The sequence below is a fragment of the Microtus ochrogaster genome, chromosome 8, assembly GCF_000317375.1.
Source record: "Microtus ochrogaster isolate Prairie Vole_2 chromosome 8, MicOch1.0, whole genome shotgun sequence".
NCBI classification, from domain to species: Eukaryota; Metazoa; Chordata; class Mammalia; order Rodentia; family Cricetidae; genus Microtus; species Microtus ochrogaster.
Window position 1 is genome coordinate 15824297 of NC_022015.1, and position 27299 is coordinate 15851595.

At 41.2% G+C, this 27299-nt stretch overlaps 1 protein-coding gene, 1 long non-coding RNA gene and 1 other non-coding gene across 9 annotated transcripts; 1 reads left to right on the forward strand and 2 right to left on the reverse strand.

Moving 5' to 3' along the window:
• Positions 1–153: 153 nt before the first annotated feature.
• Acsm3 (acyl-CoA synthetase medium chain family member 3) lies at positions 154–27299 on the reverse strand. 7 transcript variants are annotated; one of them, XM_013347727.2, is made up of 15 exons: positions 26525–27299; positions 21525–21601; positions 20348–20621; positions 19526–19736; positions 13597–13804; positions 12849–12992; positions 12541–12697; positions 12224–12303; positions 10726–10849; positions 9395–9475; positions 7924–8025; positions 6774–6901; positions 6581–6680; positions 1068–1187; positions 154–775 (listed from the first exon to the last, which is right to left on the reverse strand). In XM_013347727.2, the coding sequence occupies exons 3-15, from the start codon at positions 20546–20548 to the stop codon at positions 689–691; spliced, it is 1743 nt and encodes a 580-aa protein (XP_013203181.1). In that variant the 5' UTR covers positions 20549–20621; positions 21525–21601; positions 26525–27299; the 3' UTR covers positions 154–688. The 7 variants fall into 7 exon arrangements, with proteins under 7 accessions (XP_013203181.1, XP_026637107.1, XP_026637104.1 ...); XM_026781306.1 differs by having other exon boundaries at positions 10726–10852; XM_026781303.1 differs by adding an exon at positions 25032–25117 and having other exon boundaries at positions 154–1187; positions 10726–10852.
• On the forward strand, positions 9482–13644 carry LOC113456526. Its single transcript, XR_003377285.1, has 3 exons — positions 9482–9649; positions 12972–13110; positions 13582–13644. It is a non-coding gene; the product is annotated as an uncharacterized LOC113456526 (long non-coding RNA).
• LOC113456600 lies at positions 26161–26262 on the reverse strand. The gene has a single exon (XR_003377359.1). It is a non-coding gene; the product is annotated as a U6 spliceosomal RNA (small nuclear RNA).

Consider the following 27299-nt stretch of genomic DNA (forward strand, 5'->3'; position numbering starts at 1 on the left):
CAGTAGTTTTCTGACAACTGTCCCTTGTCTGTTCTTGTAGGAATCCTCATTCCCTAAATTCTCTAATGTGTATTTGGATAATGTCACAGAACTATATTTCATATATTAACATTTGTTGAATTTTTCAAACTATCATGAGCCGCAAGAAAAAAATACTTTTATAAACCATATTTATTTACTAAGTAGACATAGCACATGACAGCTTTCTCTTATAGACCTTGAAGCAAATTTCAAGCTATTTTTAAATTACTTGAGTGAAAATATGACTAATAAAATTCTTATTCAACTTTTAGGTAAATATTCTAAGAATTATGACAATTTTCTAAAAACAAGTCACTTAGTTTTTTTAAGAGGTTTAATATTTGTTCTGATTTGTATATTAACGCATTAAAATTATTCAATTAAGTTTTGAAAACCAGTGGAGTAGAAATTCGATTTAGAAACTTTCCCTAAAATAGTTTTAAAACCTCTCAGCACCTGATGACCTTTGTTTATGTTGCCAAATTGCAGAAACATTGAGGTGAACACAGAAAGATTCACTATTTGATTTCAGAATTCAGCCTCTGACGTCATTACTAAAAGGTACTTTAAATTCAGTTTAGAAGCAATTTGCCCATATGACCTATGGTTCCTGAAGACTGTAGACACTGAATTTGTTTATAAATATCTGAATAATTAGTGGATGAGTTTAAATAGTTTTCCATTCTTTTTTCCTCAGTTCATTTCTTTTGACCTTCCCACTGACAGTCTTTGGCAGTTCTTCAATGAATTCCACCTGTTGGCAGTAAGGGGAGGAAGGAAGTTAGTCCCGCACAGCTCTGCTTTGACGGCTAGGTGAAGGGATGATTGAAGTTTTTCTTTACATTTAGCATTATGAGCTAATTGACTAAAGTATTTTAGGGGCTTCATTTTATCTCAAAATTTTTTTATTGTCTATTATCATTAGTTCTGTTGGGAACCTTTTGTATAGCATGTTTAAGGGGAGAGGTCATTTTAAAAAGGAAAAAACAAATAGCCAAACCTTTTCCAAAGCACTGAACAAATGCAGGTGAAGCAAGGCTACCCACCTTTCTGGGGTATTTGTAAGGCGCTGTAGTCTTTTTCACGTGCTCCTGAATCTCCTTTTTCAGTTGCTCTTGATCATGTGACTTGTAATCAGGATTCAGAACAATAAAAGCCTTTACTACCTAAAGTAAATATGTAAAGCATCAGTGAGTTATGTGTTTGGTGCCTTAATGTGTCTTGTCTGCTTTCATTCCCTGTAAATCTTCCTTGTGGGCTGTGAACTGTTGGGGGGTCACGGTGTAGTTTAGCCCGTCTGTGTGCTCATGTTCCTAAGTGCCCAGGAAAGCCTTTAGTCTTCTCAGTACCACGGAGCTGGTGGGGCCTGCTTTGCTCAGGATCACCCTTGAACCCTGCTCTGACTGTATTTTGTAATGTGTGTTCTGATCTGAATTTGATTATCTCTGTCCTTGGCTTCCCCTTAGAAACACGAAGTACGGTTAGTACCTGAGTACTAAATGCAGTGCACCCAGTAACACCTCTTCTAGGCCCTACTCAGCCTAGCCCCCATGGCAGGGAGCAGCTCACTCAGGCCAGGCATTCTTTGGAGGATTTTGAGACAGTCGGCAGTGTATATCAGGCTGGCCTTGACCTCACAGCGGTTCTCCTGTCTCAGTTTCCCAAGTACTGGATTAGATTATACTACTCTACTTGGCTTATTTTTTCCTCCTCAGTAAGGATTGAACCCAGAGACTTGTGCACACTCAACGAACATTCTACCTCTGAGCACCTAACTACACACACCCAGCCCTTTTCATACATCCTTTTGTAAGGCTGTAATGATTCCATTAGTCACGTCACTATTGTTCTGACCCACATGCATGACCGAGAAGCAGGAGTAGAAATGATGATGGCTGTTGCTATACCCACAAATCCCGTTTCCTAAAGCCCATTCTTTCCATACTGTTTTGGGAGATCTGCCCAGAGTTTTAGGACCCTTAATGGAGAAGGAAGAAGCTTGAGTGGATCCTGTCTAATTGTTTTTTCTTTCCTGGGCACTACCAACACTTCCACTCACTGCTTCCACCCCAAATGCGTACCTCTAGAGAGGCAATCAGTATTCACTGCCAAATCCAGAGTCCCAACATGAGCTAGAGTCCAGACAGGCCCTTACAGGACTGAGTACCCTTTACTTTGGAAACTCTTAGTTTTTCAAAACAGGGTTTCTCTGTGTTGCCCTGGCAGTCCTACTACTTGCTCTGTAGACCATGGTGTCCTCAGAGATCCACCTCTGCCTTCCAAGTTCTGGCTAGGAAACTGGAATCTTATTAATTTTACTTTCTGCATCCTTTAATCTGAAGGAAAATTTAATCAAAAATTATTTGAAACAGTCACTTAGAAAAGTCATTTGGTGGGCTGGAGAGATGGCTCAGAGGTTAAGAGCAACACTAGCTATTCTTCCAGAGTACCTGAGTTCAATTCCCTGCAACCACGGGGTGCCTCCCAGGTACCTATAATGAGATCTGGCGCCCTCTTCTGGCACACAGGCATACATGCACGCAGAACACTATATACATAATAAATCTTTTTTTAAAAAAAGTCATTTGGTAAGAATTGACAACTTGTAACTAAAAATTTTTCATGTTGAAATTGTTTACCATAGTGAAGTGTTTTTTAAACAATTTATGACCAGTTACCCTTTTTGTCTTTATCAAAAATCCTTTAATATTCCTACATGTTGATATCACCTGTAAGATTATGCAGCTATCATGTGTTTCTTGTGAGTAGAATTTTATCCTATTATGTTTTTGTTACTTTTGCAACTTTATGAACATTTTTATTAACTGAAAAAAATAAAACCATTTACAGGCTTTGGTTTCTATGTTAACTTTTATAGCTTTTATAACATGTACTTATCTTCCTAAGTCTTTATAAGCCATTACAGAAAATATTACCTTCACGAAAAATATTGTAACATTATGCTTAAAGGATATGGCCACTGAGCTGGGCAGTGGTGGCACAGATTTTAAATTCTAGCACTCAGGAAGCAGAGGCAAGCAGATCTTTTGAGTTCCTAACCAGCCAGGGCTACACAGAGAAGCCCTGTCTCAAAAACCCAAAGACCAAAATAACAAAAAAAGATTATAAACACTGAAGTCAGACAGCCTGGACCAAAAGGAGTTTGTTATGTGATCTTGATGAACTAAGACTGTCTCTCTGTTTCTCGGTTTCTTACTTTATAAAAGAAGCAAGGATTTGAAAAGCTAGCCTAAATGTGAGGCTTAGCATAACTTCTGGAGCATAAGGAAGCCATCAAAAAAAAAAAAAAAATGATAGATCTCAGGTGCAGGAGCAAAAGTACAAAGACTTAAAGTATTTGCATTTATTTGCTTTGCTTTGGTGTTTTTTAAACCTAAAAAACATCATGTTGGCCAACAAGATGGCTCAGGAGGGAAAGGCACTTGCTTTCAAGTTGACACATGAGTTTGGTCCCCAGAACTCATGTGGTGGAAGGAGAGTGCCAACTCCCAAAAGTTGTCTCTGACCTCCACATAAACACCATGGCACAAGCACATACACATACAGAGTGAATAAATAAATGTAACTTTGCAAAAATGATATGAGCTTTTAAGTTTCATTGAAATTTCATGCAAAATTCTTAGATTTTTCTGAGAAGTGTCTGTGGCTGGGCCAGTCCATGTAGCAGCCACCAGCAATGTGTGGCTGTTTGAATTAGGTTTCTTCGATGAGTCTCGTTATGTGACTGAGCCCTGTATGGTTTTTTTTGTTTTTTGTTATTTTTTTGTTGTTGTTGTTGTTTTGGTTTTTCGAGACAGGGTTTCTCTGTGGCTTTGGAGCCTGTCCTGGAACTAGCTCTTGTAGACCAGGCTGGTCTCGAACTCACAGAGATCCGCCTGCCTCTGCCTCCCGAGTGCTGGGATTAAAGGCATGCGCCACCACCGCCCGGCGCCCTGTATGGTTTTGGTTTTTGTTTTTTAACTAGAGGATGCCAGTGGAGAGCATTTTCATCCCTGCATAAGTCCAAGTCCAACAGTGGCCTTGGTCAAATTCTTAGAGCCTCGCAGGCTAAGGAACTTAAGGGCTTAGCCATCTGAGCAAACCTTCCTTCATTTCTTTTATCCTTTCTTTTTTAAGAACTTACCTATTGTTTCTATTTGATGTGTATGAGTGTTTTGTCTGCATGTATGTATGTGCTCTGTGTGCAGACCTGATGCCGGGGTGGTCAGAAGAGAGCAACAGATACCAGAGAATTGAAGTTAGAGTTCTGAGCCCTGTGTGCGTGCTGGGAAGTAAACCCAGGTCCTCTGCAAGTACAGCAAGTACCCTTAGCCTCTGAGGTAACCCTGCCTGCCTGCATGTTTTTGTTCCTTTCACCACCCCTTCCTTCCTTCCTTCCTTCCTTCCTTCCTTCCTTCCTTCCTTCCTTCCTTCCTTCCACAGTCCACTGTTTTAAAGTCGCATTTACAATATTCAACATTGTTTTTGTTTTGTTTTGTAATACATCTAGTCCCTTTATCCCTTTTGAAAATCTTGTCTTTTAAGGAAGATTTATCCTACCGTAATACTCTGGTCTCCTACTAGAGTAGTGCACACTTGTAATTCCAGCATTTTGGTTTTTTTTCGTGTCTTTTAATATCCTTCAATTTAGAATAATTCCCTATGTTTTCACTTTCTCTTGTGACATCGATATTCCTTAGTTCAGATTGTATTTTTATTACATGATTAGATGTATTTTACACAAACTTTGTTTTACTCTTAGTGCATATGCTGGTCTCATGGAAGAATGTGAACATAAGCACCTTCTTGGTCAATACCTGAGGTTAGGGACCAGGATGGGGTGTGCCAGGTGGTAGTTAGTGCACTTGCCTACCGCATGCAAGTTTAGTCCCCACACTTTTGAAGCAGAGGCGGGAGGAACTACATCACGTGACCTTTTTAAAGCAAGAAAGTAAATAAATAAAGTAGCTTACAGGAAGCATACATTCCACACATTTTAAATTTCTTGAAAATGTAACTAGGGGCAGCAGTTAAGAGGCCTGGCTGCTCTTCCAGAGAACCCAGATTCAATTCCCAGCACCCACACAGCAGCTCACAACTTTCTGTAACTCCAGTTTCAAGGGATCTGACACCCTTACACAGCAGGCAAAACACAAATGCACATAAAATACAAGTAAATCATTTTTTAAAAAAGGAAAATATAATTAAGCATACACCACTAGGGGTGGGGGCAGAAAGGAAGACTGGGAATCAAATCCCAGGCCTTGCACATGCTGGACAAGCTCTTCACTGTTGAGTTACATCTTCCCTGAAAATAAGATTTTCAAAGCAAAGCAGCCTGCTAAATCCCTTAAAAAGTTGAAGTATGAAAATCAGCTGAGAAAAAAAGTCGAAGAAAGTGCTCATTTAGAATCTTACTTGCTTTTAGATAATACACCTGAGAATAAGCTAAAAATTCATGATTGTCAAATGTAGTTTGGCTTAACTGTATTAGGAATTCTTAAAATAGGCAACAGGAGACACTACACAGTCATAAGCAAATAAAGCCAATATTTGGGATAGTGTCTAAGTCTTCATTTTATCGGATTTTAATCAATTCTTCTAGAACTTATTGCCTAATAAAAGATCTGGTTAGCCCTTTCCTAGAGCAGGCAGGCCTGCACAGAGAGTAAAAGGCTCCCTTTGCAACACACTGCTGTTTTGTGCATGGCTGCCTTGGGACCCCACCTCCATCCTCCAGCAACAGGGTTGCAGCCTACCAGTGTTGGGAAGGGCAAATTTTCCCCTCTGGCTAACAGCAACACTACACCACGCCTCTAGAACTATAGAGGAACTGAAACCCACCTATGGAGCTTGACTGTATCATACTGGAATACCTGGCGCTCTCTAAGCCCACCTGGTTTTAAAGGCTCCACAACCAGCCTATCCCAGATAAGCTCTTGTCTAGGTGGATAGCACTGAGGATGACAGCAGGTGTGAGAAGAGCTAAGACCCTGTGAGTGAGCTTGGCCATCCGTGAAGACCACAGATTGTCCTCTGGCATCAAAGCCCTCTTAGGAAAAACAATCTTGGACGGAGAGCCACCCTAGTTTCTTTTCAAGTACAGTACTGTTTAAGAGTGTTTAGGGACTGTGAAGATGGTTCAGCGAGTAAAGCTTAAGAACGTGGGTCTGACATCCCCGGCCCCGTGGCAGTTCAGCTCTACCGCCCAGCACGGCGGGCAGGAGATAGGTAGCCCACCCACCAGCCTAGCCTAAACAGTGAGCCCCAATTTCAAGGAGACACCGCATCTCAAAAACCTAGGGTGAAGAAGTGACTGGGGAAGATATCTCAATATCTACACATGCCTATATACAGGGAAATCACGCCCACATATACCCCTTCCTTCCTTCCTTCCTGAAGTGACTGGGGAAGATATCTCAATATCTACACATGCCTATATACAGGGAAATCACGCCCACATATATGCTATATGCTTAGAACACACAAAATCACGCAAGTGAAGTATGTGTTTAGCTGATCAACAAAATTGAAAGTCTAGATGAATCAGTTCTCTTACCTCTCCTCTGACAGGGTCTGGGCTGCTGACAACAGCTGATTCTGCGATGGAAGGATGTTCTATCAGGGCACTTTCTACTTCAAATGGTCCAATCCGGTAGCTAGGAAACATGACAGGAACTCCTCAGGGTGAGTTATAGATGCACCCTGGAATGCTTGATTAACAGGCATGCACACATGGAAGGGAAGTTTACCCAGAGGATAATATAACATCGTCTGATCTGGCAACAAACCAGAAATAGCCATCTTCATCCATATAGCCCCTGTCCCCAGTGATGTAATAATTCCCTCGTAGAGTTGAGGCTGTTTTTGAAGGATTATCCTGCAAAGCAAATAGCATTTGTTAATCTTATTATGAATGTGACTCTTTTCTCCAGTCATTTTTAAACATTCAAAGAAAAAGAAAGTTTGGCCCCAAAGGAAGAGGAACCAGAGTGAAGTAGGAATGACTTGCCAGCATGGAGCTTGGCCCAACATAAAGAAAGAAATCACAGTTACAAAGACTTAGTGCAACTCCTGGAGAATGTTTTATGTAGATAATAAGATAAATGTAGGAGCAACCCAAAGCCCTGGAGAGTAGGTAGAATTAAGCCTTTTTCTAAACAATACTTAACAATTGCTGGAAAAAAGAGAAGGGTTAAAAGAAAGCCCAATGCTTAATTCAGACCAGATGTGTTATTTGCTTTGGTTTGTTTTATATAAGAGACCAGTTCTATAACTGGCATAAAAAGAAAAAAAAAAACAAAGTTGCTGCCTTCCATAAAGTTCACTATCATGTGTTATCTGGAGCTCTTAGTATATTGATATAAACTTTGCTCTAATCTGTATGCCATGATGAGATATAAGAAAGCTAGAGAGATTAATTTACTTAATTTTTTGGCCCCATTCCTTATTTCTCTAGTTCCACTGGAGTGGGTAGAGAGCTAATCAGATGTCAGGGAAGTAAGTGAGCTCTGTTTGCTAGTGGGAAAGGATCTTCAGATGTTAAGAAATCATAGATAAGAGCCCCCTTTTATGGTTCCCTTCCAAGGAGAGGGCACCAAAGTGTTATCTGGCAAGAATGTTATTTTTTTAATTGCCTGTATTTAGGGTTATTATCCAGGGCCATGGATTTCTCAAGGAAAGACAAAGTTCCTAGGCTTGTTTTGTAAAAATTGGAATGTTACCAAATACTTTGTTTGGTTTTGGTATAAGGTCTCAAGTATTCTAGACTGGCCTCAAACTTGCTTTGTATTAACTAAGAATGATTTTGAATTTGTGGCCTTCCTGCTTCTGTATCCCATATGCTGGGATTATGCTTTTGAAGAATAAATAGAAAACAAGTTTTTAAAATAAAGTTCTTACTACATAATGAGTAAAAAGGCCAAATGGTCGCTCAGGAAGAACTTGAACACCAATGTCCCCTTCTTTTCCAGGAGGAAGAATAGCACCATTTTCATCTAAAATCTAGAATAAAACAGGACGGTTTATTTAAAGCAATTTTAAATTAATGCCACATTTGAAATTTTACCTTTGAATCATTTTAGCAAGAATACACTTAAAAATATTTTAACTATACTTTAAATTCTTTTTATATAATTTTTAAAGATGTATTTATTTATTATTATGTACACAGTATTCTGTCTGCATTATGCCTACAGGCCAGAAGAGGGCGCCAGATCTCATTACAGATGGTTGTGAGCCACCATGTGGTTGCTGGGAATTGAACTCAGGACCTTTGGAACCTTTGGAAAAGCAACCAGTGCTCTTAACCTCTGAACCTTTTCTCCAGCCCCCTACTTTAAATTCTTAAATGTATTATTTACCTAAGTTATCATTGAATAAAATATTATAAAATGCAAAACCAAAATGTGAAAAGATAGTAAAAATTTTTCTCACTTCTACCACCATTAATGTTTTGGTAATGTCCTTTGGGACGATTATAGACAGGAAATACTAGGATTACTTGACAAGTTTTACAACCTGCTTTTGTCATTTAGCAATATGCCTTTGTTAGGCGTGGATTCCAGAGTTCTGTGTCACTCTGTTGAGTCGAATGTACCAGGGAAGAGAAATAAGAACGACTATTTCAGTCAAGTAAGCCTGTGTGAACTGCATGATGAACCTGAGAAATATTGATCCCATCTACAACTAAACTTCAATTAAACCTACATCTGAGCCCTGTCCTTTGGAAATTGATCCAGTTTTGCCTTTTTGCCACTGTTGCTTCCCTTCCTTTTTATATGAATATTAGTGCAAATCCTTTGTCTATATCTGACTTTGAACCTGGCTTGACCTAATAAAACTTTAACCCCGTATAAAGTGTGCAGATGGGGAAATAAAATGCTTTCGAAACTCAGGCATCAGAGGGTAATAAGGGCCATGGTTAAAGAAAGCCTGGAAACAGATGGGCAGGCAGAGAGAGAAATTTGTGCTGCAGCCACTTTGAACCTGTGCCACTTTGGGCCTGGTTGATCCTGTCAGAGGTACAGTCTTCCCTCACCACATAACTGGTGGCCAAGAGTGTGGCTGCTGGAGCCAGATTGCTTAAGACTGTGTTCCCACTCTGGGCTCTGGCTGCACGAGCTTGGGTAAGTTCTTTACTTTATCTACATACTCAACTGCAGAATGGTCTTCTTATTAGTTTATCTTCAGGATATTTCTGGAAATTAAATGCCCAGAATTCATGGCACAATACAGGTGTTTGCAACAATAGTAAGAGAGTATTAAGCCAACCTTCTCACCCATCTGTCTTTTGGCGTAGAATTTAAAGTATAAATGACATGGAATTATCACATTTAAAGGAGTGTGGGTGAGTGTAAGTGGACATGCAAACCTTCACATCAAAGGCAGGAGAAGGCTTTCCCATTGAGCCAGGCTTAATTTTCATCCCTTTGAAATTTCCACAGATCAGCACCTGATTAAGGAGAAGAAAGTAGGTAACTTCAGAAGTAATGTAAAATACTACTTCATCTGCCATGCATTCATACTACAGAACTTAGCTGTGCATCAGGGTCAGCAGGAAACCCATAAAATCTCTCCTCTCATGGAATGTGGATATTGACAATTTACAACTATACACAATAAAGAGGTGAGAAAATATATGTTTATATTAACATTTGTACTTTGTGTAACAATGGATACTATGCTAGTTGTGTGTAAATAACTGTCAAATTTTATTATTGTTTCATTTTGAAATTTCAACATTTCCAGATAATAAAACTCAGAGTTGAGAAATACAGACATTATAAATAAGACACACCCAATGAAGATGTCAACTTTCCCATTTCTCTGCTTGTCTTATTGCCCCTTCTACTACAAAATAAATATGTTCTTCATTATCAGTTTTCTCTAGAGTTCTTCAGCGGTGCTGAGGATTGAACTGTGGTCTCCCATATGCTAGGAAAGTGCTCAGCCACTAAACTACAACTCCCCCAACAATGTTCTTGTTTATCTACATGAGTACTTTAAAAAATTCATTTTATTATATCATATCTTTTAGGTATTTGCTTGTTCACATAGCCTAGACTGGTCTTGAACTCACTGCATAGCTGAGAATGACCTTGAATTTGACCCTCCTCCCTCTACCTTTAGAGTTTGTGGGGGGGTGTCGCAGGGATGCTTCAGCATCTGCTTTCTAAGGGGTCTCCCAGCACACTCAATGCTTCAGGGAACCAGAAACTAACCGCTTTCTATTTTGTGACACTTTAGAAAGTTCTGTGTCACATAGAGCCAATACTTTTCTCATTAAAAATATTGTGACATTCTTGCCTCAACCAGTTAATCATTTTTCTAAAAAATATGATAGTTTATTTGCAATTAATTTTTCTCAAGCTTTTCTTTATTTAAAAAATAATTGTTGCCGGGCGGTGGTGGCGCACGCCTTTAATCCCAGCACTCGGGAGGCAGAGGCAGGCGGATCTCTGTGAGTTCGAGACCAGCCTGGTCTACAAAGCCAGTTCCAGGACAGGCTCCAAAGCCACAGAGAAACCCTGTCTCGAAAAACCAAAAAAAATAAATAAATAAATAAAATAAAAAAATAAAAAATAATTGTTTCCTAACCACACCTTTCTGTATCCCTCGAGCAATCATAAGAACACGTTAGACACTTTGGCTTTTGTTTATCTGACTAATCACATCTAGGCCTGTCTTCAGTGGGGCAGGTACCGTTTCTGTCTGTCCGTATCCTTCGTAGATGTCTAGGCCTGTCTTCCTTCTCCATTGCTCCATCACTTCAGGGTTGATTGGTTCCCCAGCACTCACACAGTGCTTCAAGCTTTTGAACTTATAGCTTCTCCAAAAACACGGAGTGAGTTAGGTTGAGAAGAAAAAATGGCAAGACGGGAATTAGGATTATTGTTTTATTGTTAATACAAAATAAACAGATCTCTCTTATATATAAAATAGAACCCTGATGCTAGAAACAGATTGCTCTAATGCCAGGTTCTCTGTTTGTCTGTCTGTCTGTATCTACTTGGAGAATCACTTGTTGCACACACACACACACACACACACACACACACACACACTTGCAACATGTAGCCCTGGAACTTGCTATATATACACCATGCTGGTTTTGAACTTGACCTCTGTCTCCCAAGTGCTGGGATTAAGTGCACTACTATGCCCAGCTCTAGAACGATATTTTAAATCAATTAAAAATCACCTCTCAACTGTGAACTGAAGTTCTCTGAAGATGCCACATGAGTGGAAGATCTCACAGGCTAAGTGGAGGCACTTCATGATTGTGGTGAGATGGAATGTCAGGGATGGAGGGCCAAAATTGTCCTTGGCACTCTGAATAGTAATTTATTAGTAACTCATGTATCTAATCTTATCCTCATTTTATTAGATAAAACTCTTGAAATGTATTGTTAAACTTAGAAGGTCACTGGTTTCCCAACTCTAAAACTGAGACTGTTATAGCACCAGAGATCTACAGAAAGCGTCCCCTTCTGGTTCCCCTCTAGGCTGCCTACCTGATGCCATCACCAATGTACTGGGCAAAAGCATTGACTCATGCCTTCCTTTTGCTCTGTGACTATGAAAGTTCATTAATTGCTTCCACAGTAGAACATGCCATTCAAGGTCATCTGAATCCATGTCCTTAACCCATAGTCAGTTTTATTTGGCTCAGAACAAACTCTGTCTTACTCTCTTTAGAGCAAGAGCTGTGCTTTGTTTTGCATCAACACAGGAGACCAGAAGTGCTGAGCTGTGAGCACAGAGACAGTAGCTTCTTTTCAGAGCAACAATCAAGCATTTCAATGGAATCCAGGAGATATAATGCATACATTCTCACTTTTGTTTTCTGGGAGAATTTGCAAAAAGGAACTACCTGTCTACTATCTCAGCTCAGTAATAGCTGTCACTGCTATTAAATACCCCCTTTTTTAAATACTCCTTTTATTATAACCACTCACTACCACTCAGAGCTCTAGACATGGTCTAATCTTCCCTTTCTTCTCTCTGTTAGTGGGAACCTAATCTTGACACAGCAACTATCTTTATAAAATGTCAACAATAAAGTAAAGGAGGAAGAGAAAAAAACCCACTATCCTGTACCGATTAGTCAGATCTGTTGGCTGGACAGACAAGTGTTTCATTTCTAGCTTCCTTTTCCTCCTCTCTCCCCTGACTGAGTGTCCCTTTACCCACGTCTCACCTGATTGTATCATTCTGTACAAGCATTCGGTAGGCAGTTGGCGCAGAACAGAAGACAGTGATGGGGAACTTGGAGAGGGTCTGCGGTTTGGAAAGAGCAAATTGTCTCACATGAAATGTTTGATCTGCCGGAGGCACAGCACAGTGTAAACTTTATTTTGATGTTAATGTACTCAGATCTTCTCCTGTCTTTGTGGACTTTGCAGAGGTAGATATCTTAAAACTCTGATCCCTGCATTTACTTTAGTTGCCAGTCCATCGGTGATACCACTAATGCTAACACATCTCTAACCATGAACCTCCTTTAGTCTGCCTTACTTGCAAGATGGAAGTCTGCTCGAAACGGGGCAAATAGTGTGCAAACACACATGCTCCTTGGATCCATGGAGAAAAAACACTACTCCATGCACACTTTGCCCAACCTGTGTCTGACGTATTCCACATCACATCTGAGTCTGTCAAATCCAGCCAGAATCTGGAATACAAACAGCCCTGTTGTATACATTTGTTAAAGTGGTAGGAATTGCATGCACACAAATGTATGTAGAAATTTAAATTTGCAAAACGTGCAATTTGTTGAAAAACAAATTTAAAAGACCAGTGCACAAATGACTCCATGGAAGTACCTTCCGTTGACAGATAATCCTAAACCAAAACTGCTGTGGGTATGTCCGATCATCTTAGGATGCCCGGTTGTCCCACTGGTGAAGTAGATGGCCATCATCTCATTGTGCCTTGTGTTCACGCAGGTATGGTTGTCGCTGGCATGTCTGCAAAAGACAGTCTACAGTGTTTCTGTGCCCGACTGTGACCTCTGAGGAGGACTAGAACACCCATGTGTTTGTGCCTCTTCAGCGTATGAACCAGTAACTTGGATTCAGTCCTGAGGTAAAGACAGCTCTATCTCTACCCTTTTACTTGTGTGATGTGAATGGCCACCTTCACAATTATGAGTCTGCTAGAGACAGCCCCCATCTGAAACCGGTGATCACTGCAGGGTCTTCTACTATAGATTTTCACAGCCCTAAGGATTGATTCAAAGCCCAGGATTCCCAGTGTGTTAGCTGAGAGTTTCATAGGGAATACATAGAAAATTAATTTCTTCCTCTGCTCAATCCTACATCCTTCTCTTCTTTCACAAGAGAACTCCCTATAAGCCTCCTGTACACCATTCGCCATCTCAAGGGCCACTTTTTAAAAATCTCAACCAGACTTCTTACTTCAAAGCTTGGCACTGTTAGTTCTGTAATGATCGCTGATTATTCTTGCTAATTATTGCTTTCATTTGAATTTACCTCACTTATACTGAATTGAATACTTTTCTCCTTCTTGCTTCTTTCTGTGGGGCATTGTTCTAAGACTGAGGCTACTCACCTCATCATCTCCTTGAGGTTCCCCCACCCTTCTCTGGAGTGCTGAGACACAATGAGTTTGGAGGTAAGATTTTCACATTTAGCTGCCACAGCATCTACTGCTGGGGCTAAGGCATCATCAGTAATAATGCACTTTGCTTTTGAAGACTGTAGTCTGTAGAGGATGTCTTTCTGGGTCAGCTGAGTGGTTCCCGGAATTAAAACTGTCCCTAAAGGAATAGAAAAGGAATAATATTTAGAAAGGTTAACCTCTATTATGGAAATTAGGATACTGTAACTAGTACATTCATGTCCTATGTGCCTCAGAATGACTTAGTGAGTTAACTAGAGAAGATATCTATTTGTCTTCCATTGCTCTGACTTTTGTCTTTCTTTTTTTTTTTTTTGGTTTTTCGAGACAGGGTTTCTCTGTGGCTTTGGAGCCTGTCCTGGAACTAGCTCTTGTAGACCAGGCTGGTCTCGAACTCCCAGAGATCCACCTGCCTCTGCCTCTGCCTCCCGAGTGCTGGGATTAAAGGCATGCGCCACCATCTCCCGGCTTGACTTTTGTCTTTCAAGAGATCTCCAAGTCTATGACCCTTTTGCCCTAACAAGAGAACATTAAATGCTGAGTGATTGTCTTGTGTTTGAAGATCATCCATAATGTTCAGATTGAAGGAATTTTGATTGAAAAATAGTATTTAACATTGAATATGTTCTTCAGTGCCAGGTATTATTCTATTTTGCATATTTTAACTTCTCCATCCAAACATCTCCAGTGTAAACAGCTATTCATTGCATGTTTCATAGCTTATTAATAACGGGTGAAATTGCAGGAGTTAGAATCTGCCGCTGGACCCAGAGCTGGACATGTAACCACTCCAGCTCAGTGATCTTACACTGCACTGATTGTTTTATTTTTCTTGACACATGTATCTTTTCTGTGGCCCTCCTCTTGCCTGTAGTCAATTACAATGTAAGGTGTAGTGTGTTGGTGTCCAGGAGCCAGACACCCATAAACTTCTTCCCTAATAAGCCCTTCACCTCTGTGAACCTCAGTTTCTGCATATGTAAAATTGAGATTATAAAAATACATTCCTTGTACAATTATTCCAGGATTAAATGAGTTATAGCATGTGATAAGTTTAGAATAAAATGTAATACATCTTAGCTCTTAGCTTTTGGGTTTTTTTTCCCAAAGAATGAAAGGATGTTTTGCCTGAATAGACATGCTAACGTGGAAGGGGGCATCTCATGAAGTCCCACCCCTAGACAAAGGACTACAGGCAACTAATGACTGCTAGCGTGGGAAATTAGCCCCTCCCAGGAATGAGCGCCCGAATTCTTATCAATACAAAGTGGTCAGCTCTGAAACCATAGAAGACAAACAAACGCAAAGGACTCAGCAGATTGCATCATGTGTTTGTGCATCTATCTGTACTTATATGTAACAATAAAGAGGCCACCAGCTTGAGAGTCAGGGAGCAATGTGGGAAGCACTGGAGGGAGGGGACATGGAAGGGGCTGGAGAGAGGAAAGGAAAGGGGGAAGTAATGTAATCATGTTTTAATTAAAATGTATGTGATAGCGACTCTTGGTTGTCAACTTGCCTGCATCAGGAATTAAATAAAATCCAAGTGACTGGGCATACCTATAAGGGATTTTTCTTGATTAAATCATTTGAATAGGAAGACTCACCCTAAATCTGGATCTTTTGCGGTTGGAAATCCACCCTTAATCTTTGCCACACCTGCTGGTGGCAACCTTTATAAAGGACACAGAAGAGGGAAGCTTGCTCTTTCCCTGCTTGCCCTCACTCTCGCTGGCAAGTACATTTCTTCACTGACATTAGAGCCTGTCTCTTCAGCATTCTGATGTCTACGGAAGCCCAGCTAAGACACTGAGTCTTGTGGACCGAACAACTGCTAGATTCTTGGACTTTCCATTGAGAAACAGCCTGTGTTGTAATTGTAGATCATAGCCTGTAAGCCACTTTAATAAATCCCATATATATGAGGATATATGGACGTATATAGCCATCCTAAAGTTAGGGTTTTTCTAGAGAACCCTGACTAATACAATGTATTAAAAACGAATTAAAAATAAAAAATAAATAATTTGAAAATAAAAGAATCTACCACCTGGGTTGGAAAGATGGCTCAGTGGTGAAGAGCACCCAATGCTCTTGCAGAGGACATAAGTTAGTTTCCAGCACCCACGTCAGGCAGCTCACAATAGCCCATGTGACTCCAGCCCCTGTGCGCACACACACACATGCATGCACACAGGCATACACACACATGCATACACACACACACACACACACACACACACATACACACACAATATAAATCCTTAGAAGAGGAATCTGCCATCTATCTTTGTTTCTATCACTTACCTACCTACTTCTGTACTTACCCTACATCTGTCTTCTGGGATGCACTATTTTAGCCCCCAGTCTTTAAGAGATAGTAGATGACATTTACCTCTGGGTGTTTTTTTACCCTTCCCAAGTGATATGTGAATCAGAAACCCAGAAATCTATGTAGATTTCTAGGCTGTGTGCCAGAGTTTTAGATTTAGAAGATGTTCAGAATTTGTTTCTGGCAAATTCCCAGCGATACCAATGCCACTGGGCCAACGTCACGCTTTTAGAACTGCAGGTGAGCATTGCTCTTCTTCATCACCAAGTACCTCCCTTGTTGTGAAGGCACATTAAAATTCACTGGACTGCTCTGCCATTTAATGGTGTCTACTTAAACACTTTAAAATTCCTTCAAAGGGTCAGAGAGACGGTTCACTGAGTAAAAGTGCTTGCTATTCAAGCATACCAAGCTGACCCCACATTCAATCCCCACATCTCACGGTAGAAGAAAGAACAGACTCCTGAAAGCTGTCTGGTTTCCACATGGCACCTATACACCTGAATGCACACCACACACACACACGCGCACACACACACACACACACACACACACACACACCATAAACACAAACAGTTGAAGCAAAACTCCCTTTAAAGTCACCTTACAATTACACTCCTCTAAATTTTCAAAGCATACCACATGTGAAAATGAAAACAGAAAAAATTATGGACAGCTTCTGTTTTCTATTTGCAAATAAGCAATATATGCCACTCTCTGTAAGAAACAGAACTGAACAATATGGAAGTCTCCTACCCCCGTCCTTCTCTCTGCCCCACAGTCACCAGAAGACAGCCCTTATCCAGACTTATGTATTAACCATATCTTTGCCTTTCTTCATCTATGTATAGAATCCTAAGCAATATACAAGTTCTATTGAGTTAAGACTTCAATTTTCAGCTAGCTATTGTGGATTATTCCTTTACATTGTGTGAAGATGTGTCACTGTGATTGGCTTAATAAAGAGCTGAATGGCCATTAGCTGGGCAGGAAGAGGTTAGGCGGCACCTCTGGGGACAGAGAGCCCTGAGAAGAAGAAAGGAAGAGCCGCCAGCCATACATGGAGTAACTAGGATGGGCCTAATGGAGGTTAGGTATTGAGCATGTGGAAAATGTAGATTAATAAGTATGGGGTAAGTTATAAGAGGTAGTTAGAAACAAGCCTAAACTAAGGCTGAGCTTTTATAGTCAATGGTAAATCTCTGTGTCATTATCTGTGAGCTGGCAGCCCAAAGAAAAATCCATTTACCACTAGTTAGTGGGGTGGGGGGACGTTGAGACAGGGTTTCTCTGTGAAACAGCCTTGGCTGTGTTGGAACTTGCTTTGTAGACCATGGAGCCTTGAACACAGAGATTTACCTGCCTTTGCTGGGATTAAAGGTGTGTACCACCACATCTGACTTTTAGGGTTTGTTTTGATGTGCGTATGTGCTGTGTCTGCATTTTATGAGTATATGTACACATGTGTGTTCAGGTGCCTGCAGAGGCCAGAAGAAAGTATTACATCATTTGGAACTCGAGTTCCAGGCATTTGTAAACTGCCTGAACTAGGTACTGATGCCCAAAGCTCTGGTCCTCACAACTAAGCCGCAGGTACTCTTAACCCCGAGTCATTTCCCAGCCTCTAGCTGTTTACTTATTAAGTGGGAGAAATGGCTATGCGCCACAAACACTGACACTCTTAAGACGATTGGATTTATGGTTCATTGTCTCCCTCTCATCTGTCTAAGGTGATTTGCTTCCCTTCCCATCAAGAGCCCCAGGAATCATGTTGGGATCAGGAAAAGTTGCCTCTGACTTGTTCTGCCTGGCTTATTCTAAAGTTGTACCCATCAGAATCTGCTTAAATATTTAAGATCCTGAGTGGAGTACCAGATGGCTCACATGGGGTCCAGAAGCATCTGAATAGCAACCAATGCTGCACATAGCCCGACTGCAGAGGAATGTTGGCAGAGAGGAATAAAGAGGAGGCACATAGAAAAGACACAGAGAAGGGGTGCAGTGGCTTCAGGACAAACAGAGGAAGAGGCTCCTGGGTAGAGTCTGCCTCCAAACCCCTTTGCTCCTTCTGTACCATTTTCCCTCTTTAAGACTCTCCAGCGGCCATTCTATTGCCTCCTTTATTGTATTAATATGAATGTATACCTGATCCTGCCAGCCAATCAGGGCTTCACTAAGAAAGTGAACATAAGGAATGATCATGAGTGCACTCGTTTTGTAAAAAACTGTTTGAAAACAGGCTCTGCTTTCCCAATGTATAATTCATATGTATATATGAAATAGAATATGTCAGCTATCCTCTAATGATATAATACAGCGATAAATTGTGACAACTGGAACATTAATTCAACAAATATTTTACTGAACATTTACTATCTGCTAAGCACTGAAGGTGCAAGATATGCTGTATTAATGGCCTTTTAGGAACATACCTAACCCTCATGGGAATTGCAGGTTATATTTATAGGCAGATACTATGCCTCAAAAGTTTAAATAGTAATATATACTACTAATGGGTGCTGTGGTGGTTTGAATGAGAACAGCCCCCAAAAGCCCATTAATATTTGGCTCCCAATTGTAGACTATTCAGAAAGGATTAGGAGGTTGTGTCCTTGTTGGAGGCTCTGAGGTTTCAAACCAGAGGCCCAGACTTGCCTTCTCTCTACTTCCTGCTTGTGGATCAGATGTAAGCTCTCAGTTACTGCTCCAGCACCATGCCTCTTTCCCACCATAATGGAAATGTACTAACCCTCTGGAACTGTAAGCAAGCCACTAATTAAATGCTTTTCTTTTACAAAGTGCCTAGGTCATAGTGTCCCTTCCAGCAATAAAACAGTAACTATAACAGGCATTTAAAGACAGTAGTATTCACTTTGAAACATCAGAGTATGGTTGTCTGAGAAGGTAACATTAAACTGAAGATTGAGAGAGCTGGAGAGATGGCCCAGAGGTTAGGAGCACTGACTGCTCTTGCAGAAGACCCAGGTTCTATTCCCAGTACCCATGTGGGCGTTCACAACCATCCTTAACTTCAGTTCCCCAGGATCTGATGACATCCTCTTTTGGCCTCTGCAGGCACCAGGCATGCACATAACATGCAGACACACGTGGCAGGGAAAACACTCATATCCATTAAATAATTCCATCTTTAAAAACAAACAAACAGACAAAAAAACCTGACACTTTCAAGTTGAGTAAGAGTTGCTCATGTACTTAGTTTTGAGGGAAAGGCATTCTAAACATAGCAAACAGTATAGAGAAAATTCTGAAGATGTGAATGACCACAAACATGAACAGAAAACATAAGCTATGATAAGGACACGAAGTCTAATGGTGGAGAGATTAAAGGAATATTGAAATAGCTGTACCCTTCTGAGATGCACCTATGACTCTTGGAGCATATCTGGCAAGTAGAGTTACTAAATGCTGCCAAACAGCAAGCTGTACCCAGGTAAATAGTTCATGGTTACTTAGACGTGTGGATCAAGTTGCCTGTTGCAATGTGATCAGAGCACGAGCCTTACCAACCTGTTCGCAGACAGGCCACATTTGCAAGCCACCACTCTGGGATCTTGGGCAGAATCACCATTACTCGGTCTCCCCTTTGCAAGGAACAGGCTTCTGTGAGTATGTTGGCAAATTTCCTGGATAAAGATCCGAGTTCTTCAAAACCCCATCTCACTTCTCCTCCATTTCCATCTATCCACCAGAAGGCTGGGTTGGAAAGTCTCCCTCCAGCCTGAGGAAAGCACAGCCATCATGGACTTAGAGAGTGTTATACAGTTAAATTATATTTCAGCTGACTTATTGGAGCAAATTCTCTGCAAAAACTCACAAGTCAGTTATTAGTCAGGACATACATGGATTAAGTACAGATCACTCAGAAGTTCTTATTTCTACATGCTGGGAACCATGTCAGTTTTTTGCAAACAGTCCTTTCTCATTTATCATGATAATTTTTTCCCAAAAGTTAGAATTTATACATCCCACCATCTCCCCAGGGAAGTATCCATACTTCATTTCTTTTCATTTTGACTCTTGAAATCACTTTTTACTCCTTTTTGTTTAAAAGTGGGGGGAAAAAACAAAAAGGATGCATTAATACAACCTAGACTTTCTCAAACAGCCACGAAGGCCTCATAGACTGGATACGACCTTGTTCTGGGGCCGCTCCCTTATTAGAGGACATCAGTACTGCCCCTCTATCCTTAGATGTCAGAAACAACTACTGACTTCCCCTAACCACCCCTTCGTTGTAGCGAAACTCTCTACAGTCATTGCTAACTACTCTTGGGGGCTATGATCGCTTGCAGTTGAGTCACTGTAGTCTGACTGGCATTTGTTCCATACCTTTTCCACACTGCTCCATTGGTCCAGGACATCTTTTGCAAAATTGAAATGCTCTGGAATCTCTAGTTTGAAGTCCTGTTTCATGGATTCATAGTTGGAAAAGTTCTGAGGGGTTGCTGTTCTGTAATCTTTATACAAGACTCTTAGAGGACCAGGAATTGCTAGGCGCTGCAAACACTTAGCATGAAGTAACATTGCCATGGCGACAAGAGCTATCTAGCATCAGCGCTGCTGGATGTTTTAGCACTTGGGATTTCCATGCAGACTAATCCAGCTAAAAGACAAGTAAAAATGACATGCGTTTAGTTTAGTTTGCAAAGTAGTAAGACTGCAAAGCACACCTAAGTTTTACCATAACTCTCCATCATGACCCACTCAGTATCATTTTCCGGGCATTGGTATTTGCTTTGATGCTTTGTGTATTCCTTGTCATTAAATCCTTAGAGAACCCCTGTAAAGTATGTACTGTTATGATCTGTGTCTACAGATGGTGGAAACAGTAAGAGCCATTGGCTGGATTGTCCTGACTACCCACACTATTGCTTTGTACATGCATTTCTCAACTTTTTGTGACTGTGCAGAGGCTTATGATCTACTGCCATATCACACCCCACAGATTATCTACATGTGAGGAAACAAACTAAGAGGAGCCTAATGCCAGCTGGGCCTGACAGCACTGTCTATGTTTGGAGTCTGTCTGGTTTACAGGCTACAGTTCCCATGCTCCCAATAGGAGCCCACACTACCACCATCGAGTCCAGGCTTGGAGATATAATAACAGGGCTTCTGTGCAGGGAGGTCCTTCCCAGCCACCTACTACTCCTTACTTCTGTGGGTAGTCGTTTGATCACAATGTCATTTTACTTGGCCGAGGCTATTAAAACTACAGTTTTAGTGTTCCAGGGATTGTGACTGAGTTTCTCCTCCTTATGCTTCCCACAATTTTTCTGCAATAAAACAGATACTGCTCTCATAATCATTACAGCATAATTGTAACTGTGATTCTAGCTGTGTGGTAAGGCAGCCTGGCTATATGGAATCATTTCTGTAATGATAAAGTATCCAACCAGGACAAGATACCAGATATCAGCTAAATTGCATCCTATGCGGATGTGGTGGCTGGGCATCATGTTAATGCATTGGATGCATTTGAAACCCAGGCTCCCTGATGTCTCACCTCGTTGTGTGAGAAACTGACCAGTCCATGATCTTGAGCTTCTGAGATCATCCTGCTTGGGCCTCCTTGTTTTTCACCTTCAAAGAAAATGAACCTCAAACAGAGGAAGCATCAGACTTTACCTATTGTGTCAGGGCTCGAACCTGGGTCTTTGGATTCTCATTGGAATGGCTTTACCTTGGGCCAACAGGACTCCAGCAGAGCGGTGGTTTGGTACCTTGTCTATGCATTGACTCACTAGGAAAGCTTTTTATAAAAACTTGAATGCTTGCATCATTGCCAATTAAGTCGGCATTTTAGGGAGTGGGCCTATACTATTTTTTTAAATTTTCCTCAGATTGTAATGCATAACCCAAGTTGAGAGTCACTCATTCAGAGCCTGGGATCTAGGAACCATCAGTACAACTGGAAGCTTGTCAGAAATGTACAGTTTTTGAGTCCCACTGCAGATCTGTTGAATTAGTGGATCTCAACCTTTTAACAAGATTTCCCAGGCAACAAGTTTCTGTGTTCAAGTGAGAGAAACGATAGTTTTTAGGGTGTTAGCTAAGTCCATTGCCTATTTCATACAATCATGGAACTGGTCTATTTACCACTTATTTAAATAGTGGTTACTCTATGAATCTCAGTTTTAAATTTTACTAGTAAAGACACTGATAGAACCTCTGACAGAGAGGTATGTTTACCAAAGACTGAATTCAATAATGCAAAATGTTGCCAGGGCACCAACAAGGGTATGTGAGTATCGGACTTTATGGATCTTACTTTTTCTGTTGTGATACTCAACTCTGCCATAGATGTTGGTAATACATAAATAAATAAACATGGTCAGTTTCTTCCAAACACCTTATCAATGAACACTGAAACTTGAATTTCATGCAGTTTTCATGTGTTATGAAGCACTGTTTCTCTTTTTCTTCCCCAAATATTTAAAGATGTGAAAACCACTGTTAGTTCCCAAAGTTGTTAAAATGGACAGCAGTCTGGCTAATCTCACCAGCTGTAGTTGGCTGATGGTACTGGACTGTAAATTCTGTGAGACTCAGAGCTGTGACTGTCATCCTCATACTTCTGTCCTGGGACTCATAACTACATTTGATCCAAAGTGTATAGATTTCTGATCCAGTTTTTTGATCCAATTGAAATTAAAGTCAATTAAAAAATAATTTGTTAACCTTTAGCTCCAAAACTTGCTAAGGCAAGCAGACTTCTGTGAGTTCAAGGCCAGCCTAGTTTATATAGTGAGATCCTGTCTCAAAAAGTATATATAAAAATTAAAACTAAAGGGAATATTTGTTGAGCGAATAAATGGCTTTTTCAGAAGGGAGAAATTTTAACTCTAGGGTTATAGTTGATCGAAGAGGTGCCTCAATGCTTTAACCAGAGTTATGTGATACCTGCATCATCTACGTGAGGCAGTTTATGTTAATATAAGCGCAACTGTAAAAATCAGTTCATTGCTAATAACTCTCCAGCTAAGGTTTGGAGCTCTGTGCCCACCTCCCTTCTCCATGCTGTTACAAGTCCCTGTGAGCTCATATGTGTGCCTGCCCTACTGTGCCCAGCAAACATTTCCTTGTAGATCTGGGAGGAGTGGCTGGTGGTGGTAAAAATAATCAAAACACATTGTATTAAATTTTCAAATAACTAATAAAAATGAGAAAGTAAAACAAAAGAAAAATCAGCCCATTGGTTGCAGGAGTTGTATTTCAAGAGCTTGATAGCAAGTGTGGCTCAGGTCACCCTGCACTGGCCAGAGCTGACCTAATGCCTTTCTGTTGTTGCAGCATTTGCTGAGGATCTGTCTGGCTAACAGCTCAGAACTGAACTCACAGAAAACTTTAAAAGAAAAACTGAAGGAGGAAATTTCTCAAGGTAAAACTTTCCTTCAGGTTCAGGGTTGGGAAAGCACCGCCCAGAACTTTCTCTGACCTAATAGTTATGAAGAAAAAGCAATGCGGAAAAAGCCACCTTTTTAGAACCAAATCACCCTGAGGCTGTTTCCCCAGGGTTCAGTCCTCAAGGTCCCAAATGGCATTCTGTTTGGTGGCAGGGCCAAGTAGCAAGAAAGCAACTGGCTGGCTGCATGATGAAGCAACTACCTGGCCTCTTGGCTGTACTCCAGTTTCTTAACAGGATTAGGACCAAGTTCTTTTGAACTTCCCCCACCCCCAACACACACACACACACACACACACACACACACACACACACACACACACACACACACACACACCAGTGCTGAATGCTGAAGACGGAAAGTTTTGTCTAAAAGAGAACACTAAGTTCTCTGAAGCAAACCCATCTTGGTTTTTACTTCTTGGTATAATGTCTTCAAATGACTCAAAGACCATAAAAGATACACATTGAAAACTCTCCCCTTCCTGTCTTGAAGGGTTTGTACTTAACCCCAGTCTTACCTCCCAGGGGTCACTGTGTTTCTCAGCATCTCAGATATGACTGTCGACTCTCATTTCTCCACAGGCTGGAAAGAGCAGGCAGCCTAAATTCTCACCATTCCACCTACCCAAGCCGTTTTCACTAATGTAGTTTGAGAGGCCACTTCATATCAGTACATAGAGCTCTCTATTATATTAAAAAAAACAGCTGCCTTGCATTGTACTGAACGGCTAGTAGTTCCTAATTGCTGATCACTTGAGCTGTCCCTGTTATTTTGCAATTTAAGTGAGAAATTGAAACCATTTATTCAAAATGAATGCCCTGATTCTTTCTCTCAATACAAATGTTATTTTAAAATAGTTAAGAAGTAGAATGAACATTTCCTGGTCCAGTTGAAACAAAGGGCAAGAATTTGATCCAGTCCTGACCCAAGCTTTGTAGGCTAGCATGAGTCATTTATTTACTCAATAAATATTGACCGAAAGTTTGAAATGTTGCAAATATAGACAATACATTGAGAGGATGAAAGAGACAAAGTCTTCTACTGTCATGGACTGGCGCATGTAAATGAGGTAACAAATAGATGTGTTGTTTCAGGAAAAGGAAAAATGGTTACCAGGAAGCTATTTTGGAAGGTCTCCTCAGGGACACAGCATGTTTGCTGAGCTCTGACAAGTGAGTGGCCGCACTGTACTCAGCATTTTGCATTAGTTTTATTATTCCACATTCTAGAGAAGCACACTGCCTTCAAGTCTATTCTTAGCCAAGTGACTAGTACACCCATTCTTCCACCAGATACCTGAGACAGGCTTATATCAAATGCTGAGACTACGTCTGTGAATATAACAAGGCCAGGTCTGCCCCCTCCCCACAGAAGTTTCCAAACTATTAAACAACTCTGCAGATGTTTATACTGGTGGTAAACACAGTTTACTAACAGATACCAAGCAGAATCAGAGTTCAGTATGATTTCTCCCCATCCTGTGCAACAGTTCTCCTTCATTCAGAATCTTTCACGCATACATTGGTGTTGCCTATGGTAAATTCCTCATGTTCCAACAAACAGCCACCCACCCATGCTCATGCAAGAACCCTCATTAAACTCACTGGGTATAAAAGACATGGAGGAGGTGGGGCTTGTTGGGGCTCAGCAGCTGGTTCCAGGGCAGGCTCCAAAAATCTACAGAGAAACCCTGTCTCAAAAAACCAAATAGACATAAAGGGGGTGGGGCTCAGCAGGGGCTCAGTAGGAGTGAGAAGGGGCTGGGGACCATAATAGAGGGTGGATTTGATCAAAACACATTATGCATGTATGAAATTGTCAACAAGTAGATTTTCAAAAAGAACTTATTTCAAATGAACATTAAAAATTTCGCATTTAAAAAAAAAGAACAGAAAATTGGTCAATCAGTTGGAACTTAAAATAAACAAACCATTTTTTTTTTCAAAAAGAAGTGTCAGGCTGGGCTTTTGTGGTGCACACCTTCAATTCCAGCACTTGGGAGGCAGAGGCAGGTGGATCTCTGTGGGTTTCAGGACAGCATGGTCTACAGAGCGAGTTCCAGGACAGCCAGGACTGTTACACAGAAATACCCTGTCTTGAAGTAACCAAAAAAAGAAAAAAGAAAAAAAAAGGAAAAGAAAAAGTATCGACACCCCCTCATCAAAGTCATAATATTCTTTTTTTTCTCAGTCAGTTCCTGTCTTTTCAGTGATATTAGCATCTTATAAAGCCCCCTCTCTGAGTCTGTAAAATCCCTTGCAGATGAAAGAAGAGATCTCTTCTGCATCGTAAACCTGGGCTTTACACCAAGCCTCGGAAATGCTGCTAAGGAAATTCTAAGGAAGGCACCACTGACTGGCCAGATGGGCTCTCAAAGTGTTCATTGTCTCTTCTGAGATACAGCTTTGAGTCCATGTAAATGCAGGGCAGAGGGCTCTTCTGTCCCCCACATCTCCACAACACCCTTCCCCCTAGTTAGCCCAAAGAATGACAGCAGTTTGACAGATACACCAAGGACCCTGCCTTAACCCCACTCCCCAACACACGACTTTAGAATGTCCCCTGTCCCAGAGAGAACTTAACTTATTGTCACAGATTTCCTATCTCTATACTTCCCAAACATAAACTACCTAGAGGTAATTTGCATACTTTTGGATTTGTAGGAGATGGATTTCCATCTATCATTGAGCAAGGTGTGGCCAGAGAAACATTTGGCCCCTACTCAATGTTTTTTAAATTTACGCTTCATGAATTTGCGTGTCATCCTTGCGCAGGGCCATGCTAATCTTCTCTGTGTTGTTCCAATTTTAGTCTATGTGCTGCCAAAGCGAGCATCCCTACTCAATTTTTTCCCGAAACATTTTTTCATGTAAACACACCTACACAGTATTAAAAACTCAAACCTCACCAAAATGCCTAAGCTGAAAACTCAGCCTGCAGCCTGTAAAGGCTCAATCCCCACTACTTCCTCAGCAGTGTTCCCACTGAGGAGCTCTGAGAGAAACACCTTTGCCATCTGGCTTCACAGAGCATTTTCCAGATTTGCTGGTTTTGTTTGCTGAACATATATTACAAAGCAAGCAAATAGGATACTCACGAAAGGTAGCAGTAGTGATAGCAGACCTGCTTCATGGAAGAGAGGCTTGATTTCTCACATCTGATTTAGTAGATCAAAGTGGAAGGAGTGTGACAGTCAGAGTGCTGACCGCCCGAGTGCCTTCCCTTACTTGATTGGTGGCACGGGAGGGTGGAGCATGGACCTTTACGTAACCCCGACCTGCGACCTGCCCTTCTTAACAGGTAATGATTTGTACACCCGGCAGGCTTTTCGTCAGCTGGGTGCACAGGAGGGCAAGGTGTCCAAAGAGTTGCTGAGAATTGGAGAATTGCCAGAATTGGAGGCCCACACGTGTAGTCCCAGCCCTTCAGAGGTGGAGGCGGGAGTTGAGGAGCTGTTGTGAGGGCTAGTCCTGTGAATGGCAGAAGTTCTCAGAAAGGGGAAAGAACACTTGAAAGAGATGTAGAGCTATTTTGAAATGAATAAACACAGGCTTGGGCAGGGTTGATAAGAGTGTTCAGTAACCGGGAAGAACTACGCATCAACACTGTCAGGTCACTTGAGTGTTTCTCAGCATGCCAGTCATTCAGAGGACTCTAAGAAGCTGTGGGGTATTCTCTGCCTCCCTGCCCTTCAACCACAGCAGTCCCCCTACTCGCCCCAGACCCAGCCGTGTTCCAGCTTTGAGACCTTTGCACCCCCACTGCGTGAAACTCTTCCCTGAGAGCCTGTGGCCAAATCCTCCTTTGGGGAGATCCCCTGCCAGAGGCACTTTCTACACCGACTTCCCTAAGATAGCACTCTTTTCCCTCTG